We start from the raw sequence: 8177 nt of genomic DNA, 5'->3' as shown, positions 1-8177 counted from the left end.
GATGTTCTCAGGGGGTTCTTTTAGTCAACAGCAACTCTCAAACCTCTTCACCTTCTTCGAATTAATCGAAGTGCGGTGGCCGGCCTGGGGACTGTAGATGTGTCCTTGATTATCCTTGACATTCGTAGGGCCATGTTCCGGATTAGCTTTATTATTATTATTAACGTCTTTATTGACAAAATCAATGACAATTTTGCCTAATCTGTGTATTTCAATTAAGTCTTATCAAAGTGAGGATAATTCTGGTATTCACTGTCACACTGGGCAGAGGGTCATACACAAGACAATAAGTCTAAACTGTGGGCTGAAGCACATATATATCATGGTTACAATCAATGTTTCAATGTATGAATATGTGAAAACATCTTTTTATCACTGCCACACAAGGGCAGGGATGGGTTCATAAGTGATGCAGCTTAGAAGTAATATACATAAAAATTGTTCTTCATTCTTTAAAATGGACAAACAAACTTTGCATAAATTGTTAGGATGTCGTCCAGAACACCTGAGTCAATTTAAATAGTTACACAGTTGGTGGTACAATAGGCTAGGAGGTCTAAAATCTGTTACGGTTTCACATTCAACAATATAGTGCTCTAGTGAATGCATTGAAGGTTTGCCACAGAGTTTACAATCTGAATATTCTGGTAGTGGCTCAGCCTCACTAACCTGCCAGATGTTGCTCATCAGTAATGCCCTGGGAAGATATAGCGGCCTCAGACAAGTTTCCTTCTCCTCCAACATCACGAACACAATTGCTCTTGTTCATGGCATTTCACCTTGAAGCCAATTGGGTCGTAGAACTCTTTAATGAGAATGTTCTTGAGATACGATGATTTCACATCTCCAACTTCAGAGCCACGCTACTGATGCGCGTGTAGTCTGCTAATAGGGATTGGAGTGTACAGACCTCTCGGGCAGTGTATATGACTGACTCCCCTTGCCTAAAGAACAGATGCCTCGACTTTTAAGACGATCACATTCTGAACCTGCAAGTTATCATCTTTCAGGAAATTTGGAGGTTGGTGTACTTTGGTCAACAGTTATGGTGGTAGATGGTCTACTTTGGTCAACAATTATGGTGGTAGAGGGTCTACTTTGGTCAGCAATCATGGTGGTAGATGGTCTACTTTGGCCAACAATTATGGTGGTAGATGGTCTACTTTGGTCAACAGTTATGGTAGTAGATGGTCTACTTTGGTCAACAGTTATGGTGGTAGATGGTCTACTTTGGTCAACAGTTATGGTGGTAGACGGTGTACTTTGGTTAACAGTTATGGTGGTAGATGGTCTACTTTGGTCAAAAGTTATGGTGGTAGACGGTGTACTTTGGTTAACAGTTATGGTGGTAGATGGTCTACTTTGGTCAACAGGTATAATGGTAGATGGTATACTTTGGTCAACAGTTATGGTGGTAGATGGTCTACTTTGGCTAAAAGTCATGGTGGTAGATGAGCAACTTTGGCCAACAATCATGGTGGTAGATGAGCAACTTTGTCCAACAATCATGGTGGTAGATGAGCAACTTTGGCCAACAATCATGGTGGTAGATGGTCTACTTTGTCCAACAATCATGGTGGTAGATGAGCAACTTTGGCCAACAATCATGGTGGTAGATGAGCAACTTTGGCCAACAATCATGGTGGTAGATGGTCCACTTTGTCCAACAATCATGGTGGTAGATGAGCAACTTTGGCCAACAATCATGGTGGTAGATGGTCTACTTTGTCCAACAATCATGGTGGTAGATGAGCAACTTTGTCCAACAATCATGGTGGTAGATGGTCTACTTTGTCCAACAATCATGGTGGTAGATGAGCAACTTTGTCCAACAATCATGGTGGTAGATGAGCAACTTTGGCCAAGAGTTATGGTGGCATATAATGTCATTTCTAAAAGGGTCTGTGAGCGATGCTCTTGACTCAACAAGGTGTGTTAGACGACTCCTCAGCTTAATATCTTCTCTGAGAACCTGGTGACGCTTGAAGGAAGGAGATCCAGAACGTGTACTCTGTCTGGACAGCTTATTCCGTGTCCTGTTCTGCTGCTTTCCTTTATGCACCTTACCACCTTTTGTTTTGTCTTTGAGAGGTCCACGCACAGGTGAACGAAGGCGTTTAAGTTTCAGTGTTGCTTCCTCACACAGATCTTTGTTGACGAGTATTTGAAAACTTGATGTTTGACTGGAACACTGAGCGGTGTCACGTGATTGATTTTGTTCAGCTGTTTTGGCCTTTTGGAAACTTGAGTGACACTGAGATAGAACATGTGTGACGTTGGTCGTCACACATGTTTGACTCGGGAAGGCTCACGAGACCAGCCTTCCTGGTAATGCTGCTGTAAACGTTAACAAATGTTTCTCATCCTGGTCAGTTTTTCGGATTTTTATTTGCAAACTGACTTATTTAATTTGGGTGATAGTATCTGTCGACTTGCACGGATTGCCACATTGTAGTACGCAGTCGTGCGATGTTTTTGTCTAATTCACACGTATTTGATGCAGCATTCACGACGCGTTGAAGCAACAAATCCGCGGCTGTTCTCTTAACTTCATGGAGGACATCAAGACCTGGAAATAAAACTAAACAATTAAAAACTTCTTCTTGACCTGAAATTCATGCACTTAACACCCCTCACACGGTCAAGGTACAAGGCAGCATTAAGAAGGAATTACATCGCATTGAGCTGTAACAAGTATTTCCTTATCCATGGACCAGGAGACTGCTTTGCCCAACCTGTCCTCTTAAAAATAAACGTCGCTTTTGGCCGTTTGCCAGTATGGCCGAATTTGGACGTAATTTGAAAATGAAAAAAAATGAAAATAAATTTGGGATTTTTTTTTCAACAACAGTAAGTTAAGGGTTCTCTGATAGGTTAGGTGGGCAGGAAATTCTCATAAAGTTTCAGAACGTTATTAAAAACGTTAATTTAAAGTGTCCTCTCATAACCTCTGCGCGTACGCCGGACGACTCAAATAGAAAACGGAACAGAACGTCACTTTTGTGAGTCGATTTCATTTCAAATTACGTCCATATTTGACCGTAGCACGCATACGGGCGAAAAGTGACGTTATTTTTAAGAGGACGGGTTGGGCTGCCGTCTCTGTGACTCTGGACACCTCATGTTGGCGATCCTCAACCACAAGGTCGAACTTTTTCTCATATGTGATTAACTTTTTTGTAATATTACTGTCCATATTTCAACTCTACGGGACCAGAGCTTTCATTTGAGTCTAATATGAAGGCTTTACTACGACTTCAAAAAATTGCCTGTTCCGAACTCAAAAAATTGGCAGCCATCTTGGACCTAAAGGTCAAAATGAAATGAAATCGTAAAATCAACATCACAAATGAATTCCTAGGCCCCAAAAGGACCTAAAGAAAACGCGTACTATGCAACATTTTAGGCTGAACTAATAAAAAGATAATTTCCAACATGGACAATGGCGGCCATTTTGAGTTTGTGACTGTGTGGCTGTCATTAAGCCCCACACACTCATGAGCAGCGTGGGGTAAAAACTCCTATTTACCAATATGTTGTTATTGTTCCGAGTAGCTGAAGGTTTTTAAATTTTGCTAGAAATTACCTATTTAAAATTATCTGTCAGATTAAGGACCTGCCCGAAACGGTATGCGTGCTAGTGGCTTTGCAAGAATGTAAAGACATCAGTGCTTTGTACTCTCATAAACCCAATGTATCTTCTTGTAACTAAATAAATAAATAAATAAAAATAAGTAGTTCCAAGCAGCACGAGCTATGGTGAGCTCGTAGTGGACTTGCATTATCAACACAAATCCAACGAGAAACGAACCTTGACTCTCAAGGGTCATGGAACTACTGGAGTCAACTGTACAGAGAAAACCTGAGGCGCAGACGTCATCTCTGAGAGGCACAAACAAATATGATAAATATAAACTTTAAGAACATCAGAACGGCGTTCAGAATCATCAATGAAAAGGCATAGACAACACACTTCACCATCTACATGAGACCAGGCCTAGAGAATGCAGCCACATCATGAAGCCCAAATTTTAAAATGTACATTAAGAAGCTTAAAAAGGTACAGAATGCAAAAGTGCTCGTCCATAAATGACGTACAATGGGTACAGAGATTGGCTGAAACACGGGATTAAACTACGTTAAGCAAGACAAGAGAGAAAGGAGACATGGGATATGTGAACACCTTAGATGAACTCAAAGAGTGAACAAAAGAGAAAGTCAACTGCTGGCAGCAATGGAGTGAGGACGTCTTGCTGACCCTCCGTGGCTGTTGGGGTTGTTTGCCATTTTGGTCACCAGGTGGTGTGGGCGTCTCTGCCCTCCCAGTTTGTTGCTGCCTGGCTGCGTGTTGACCTGGAGGTTCTGATATGGGAGGCCATCTTCCCCCTGTTGTGCGTGTGAACTCCGTGGGCCTGGAGTTCACTTGTAAGGCTGGATATACAACCATCGAGATGGTGATGTGTGATATGCTTCGTATCCCAGTGGAGGCTGTCTACGGTGTAGAGCTTGTTACAGCCCACCGGGTTGTTATCAAGTTTGTGAGGGAGGAGGAGTACCGGGACTTCCTCCGTCGGTACGAGGGACGTACGTTGCCGTTGCCGGATGATGCCGGCTCTGTGGCGATTTCGGACCACAGTAGTTCCCTGACTTATGTCAGTGTCCATGGTGTGCCCCAGGAGTTCCCTGAAGACCTCCTCCGGCGTTACTTCGGGAGGTTTGGTGCCGTTGTCAGCGTGCGGGTGAACACGCTCTCCTCGGGGGCGGTATGCTGGGAGGCGAACGAACATTTGCACGGTGGGAATGGGCCTGCGGTCGGATATACCTTCTTCTGTCCGGCTTATTGGATACTACGTCTGGGTGTATTATGCCTGGCAGCCTCGTACCTGTTTCCAGTGTGGTCTGTTGGGGCATCAGGCTGCCGGGTGCTCTGAGGCTCCAGCTGCTCCTGTTAACTTGTTCCGAGAAGATGATTTCCTGCCCTCCCACTGGAGGCTGTCTCCGGTGATGATGAGGAGGTGCGCGTCCCGTTCGCTGCTGCAGCTCCCCCGGCGACGCCTGACGTTCCTCCGGTTGTTGCCGACCCTCCTCCGGGTATTGCGGTACCGTCGGTTGGTCTGCCTGATCCTGTCGCTGTCCCAGCTGCTCCCGTGGGCCTTTCTGGTGCTCGCTGTGTGGCGTCGCTGTCTTCTCCCTCGTCTTTGGATGCTGCGCCTGGCCCTGTGTCCGTGACTCAGGTCCTGGATGTGCTGGGTGCTGGGGTGGCTGCGGAGCCTCCTGTGTGTGGCCCGGTTCCCCCTGTGGTAGAGGCTGCTGCCGTTCTGTTTTGGGCGTCGGTTCATCCGGCTCGTGGTACTCGTGTTTCTGGGTCCGCTTCCGGCTCTGAAGATATCCGGCCGGTGCCCAAACGTTCCCGGCGTTCGTCTTCTGCCTCTGCCTGGGCCGATGTTGGTGACTTCAGTGGCTGTGGGTCTTCGGGTGTTGACGGTGTGGATGCAGATATGTCGATGTCTCCGCAGTTAGTGGTGGCAGAGGTCCATGTGCCTGCTGGTGGTGGTGCCTGTGTCTCTGATGTGCCTTCGGTTCTTTCTCCGCCAGGGGACTCTCCGCGGTGGGGGGTGGTGGCTTCCGCTGCCAGGGATGGTGTGGACTCTGGTGCTGGGCGTGGCCTGGTGGTGACTTTGCAGTAGGATGCGCGCCGTCTGGGTTCCCTGCTGTCGTCTGGTGGTGTGCCCAGGGTCGTGGGTGACCCTGTGGTGGTGCCCTGTGGCCCGATCGCTCCTCTGAGGGTGCGTGTTGGGGACCTGGAGGACATGTTGCCGGCGTCTGTGATGCCGCCGGGTCACAGGACAGAGATTGCGAAGTTACTGCTGTCTGACGGACTGGAGAACTTTCATGATGGGCAGGTTCCCTTTATGTGGGGGCGAGTGGCAACTTCTCGCCTCATGAGTAATACCATGTGGGACCCCTGTTTGCCGGTGTTTGTTGCCCCGGTTCCTGATGTTATTGCGTCCCCCGTGGATGGTCGGGACCCTTGGCAGTGGGCGCTCTGGGAAGCGTTCAATGTACGGTTCCGCGGGCCAGGTTCCCAGGCAAGTATGTCCACTGATTTCCTGTGTATTTGCTATATGAAATGTTATATTCTGTGCTCGTGCCTTTTCCTTTGTGCGTTTCTTTGCCGTATGGCATGTTAGTTTCTAGTGCTTGACGTCACTCGTTTCGCATTTTGACTTGGCGTTTCACCTTTCCTGGCTTCGCGATTCACCCTTAACGGGTACGCCGGGGCGCATCCGATCCCACGATCGTCGTCGCCCCTAAATCAACAACAACAACAACAAAAGAGAATGTTCACCATAAACACCAACACATCTAGACGCCAGGGATGGAAGCTGAATGCCAGGGATGGGGGCTAGACGCCAGGGATGGGAGCTGGATGCCAGGGATGGGGGCTAGACGCCAGGGATGGAAGCTGGATGCCAGGGATGGGGGCTAGACCCCAGGGATGGAAGCTGGATGCCAGGGATGGGGGCTAGACGCCAGGGATGGAAGCTGGATGCCAGGGATGGGGGCTAGACGCCAGGGATGGAAGCTGGATGCCAGGGATGGGGGCTAGACGCCAGGGATGGAAGCTGGATGCCAGGGATGGGGGCTAGACGCCAGGGATGGAAGCTGGATGCCAGGGATGGGGGCTAGACGCCAGGGATGGGAGCTGGATGCCAGGGATGGGGGCTAGACGCCAGGGATGGGAGCTGGATGCCAGGGATGGGGGCTAGACGCCAGGAATGGGAGCTGGATGCCAGGGATGGGGGCTAGACGCCAGGCATGGGAGCTGGATGCCAGGGATGGGGGCTAGACGCCAGGGATGGGAGCTGGACACCAGGGATGGGGGCTAGACGCCAGGGATGGGAGCTGGACGCCAGGGATTGGGCGCTAGACGCCAGGGATGGGAACTGGACGCCAGGGATGGGAACTGGACGCCAGGGATGGGAGCTGGACGCCAGGGATGGTGGCTAGACGCCAGGGATGGGAGCTGGACGCCAGGGATGGGAGCTAGACGCCAGGGATGGGGGCTAGACGCCAGGGTCGGGAGCCAGACGCCAGGGATGGGAACCAGACGCCAGGGACGGGAACAAGACGCCAGGGACGGGAACAAGACGCCAGGGATGGGGGCTAGACGCCAGGGACGGGAACAAAACGCCAGGGATGGGAGCCAGACGCCAGGGATGGGGGCCAGACGCCAGGGACGGGAACAAGACGCCAGGGACGGGAACTGGACGCCAGGGATGGGAACTGGACGCCAGGGATGGGAGCTGGACGCCAGGGATGGTGGCTAGACGCCAGGGACGGGAGCTGGACGCCAGGGATGGGAGCTAGACGCCAGGGATGGGGGCTAGACGCCAGGGTCGGGAGCCAGACGCCAGGGATGGGAACCAGACGCCAGGGACGGGAACAAGACGCCAGGGACGGGAACAAGACGCCAGGGATGGGGGCTAGACGCCAGGGACGGGAACAAAACGCCAGGGATGGGAGCCAGACGCCAGGGATGGGGGCCAGACGCCAGGGACGGGAACAAGACGCCAGGGACGGGAACAAGACGCCAGGGATGGGAGCCAGACGCCAGGGATGGGGGGCAGACGCCAGGGATGGGGAACAAGACGCCAGGGACGGGAACAAGACGCCAGGGATGGGGGCTAGACGCCAGGGACGGGAACAAGACACCAGGGATGGGGGCTAGACGCCAGGGATGGGAGCCAGACGCCAGGGATGGGGGCTAGACGCCAGGGACGGGAACAAGACGCCAGGGACGGGAACAAGACGCCAGGGATGGGAACAAGACGCCAGGGATGGGAACAAGACGCCAGGGATGGGAACAAGACGCCAGGGATGGGAGCCAGACGCCAGGGATGGGAACAAGACGCCAGGGATGGGAACAAGACGCCAGGGATGGGAACCAGACGCCAGGGATGGGAGCCAGACGCCAGGGATGGGAACAAGACGCCAGGGATAGGAACAAGACGCCAGGGATGGGAACCAGACGCCAGGGATGGGAACAAGACACCAGGAATGGATATCGAAGCCTGGAAATACGCTAAACTACTTGCACAACGAAATAAGCCAAATCCATTCTCAATTTTAATAAGAAATGAAAAATTATTTTCAGTCGTACATTATTGCATTAA

General features: G+C 50.7%; 1 protein-coding gene across 1 annotated transcript; it reads right to left on the bottom strand.

Annotated features, from left to right (window-relative positions):
- Positions 1-999: 999 nt before the first annotated feature.
- LOC138352492 (uncharacterized) lies at positions 1000-1890 on the bottom strand. The gene has a single exon (XM_069304993.1). The coding sequence runs from the start codon at positions 1888-1890 to the stop codon at positions 1000-1002; it is 891 nt and encodes a 296-aa protein (XP_069161094.1).
- Positions 1891-8177: the final 6287 nt, after the last annotated feature.

This window comes from Procambarus clarkii, chromosome 53, assembly GCF_040958095.1.
Source record: "Procambarus clarkii isolate CNS0578487 chromosome 53, FALCON_Pclarkii_2.0, whole genome shotgun sequence".
Taxonomy (NCBI): Eukaryota; Metazoa; Arthropoda; class Malacostraca; order Decapoda; family Cambaridae; genus Procambarus; species Procambarus clarkii.
The sequence above is the reverse complement of the archived record's forward strand: the minus strand, read 5'-3'. Positions and strand labels throughout refer to the sequence as shown.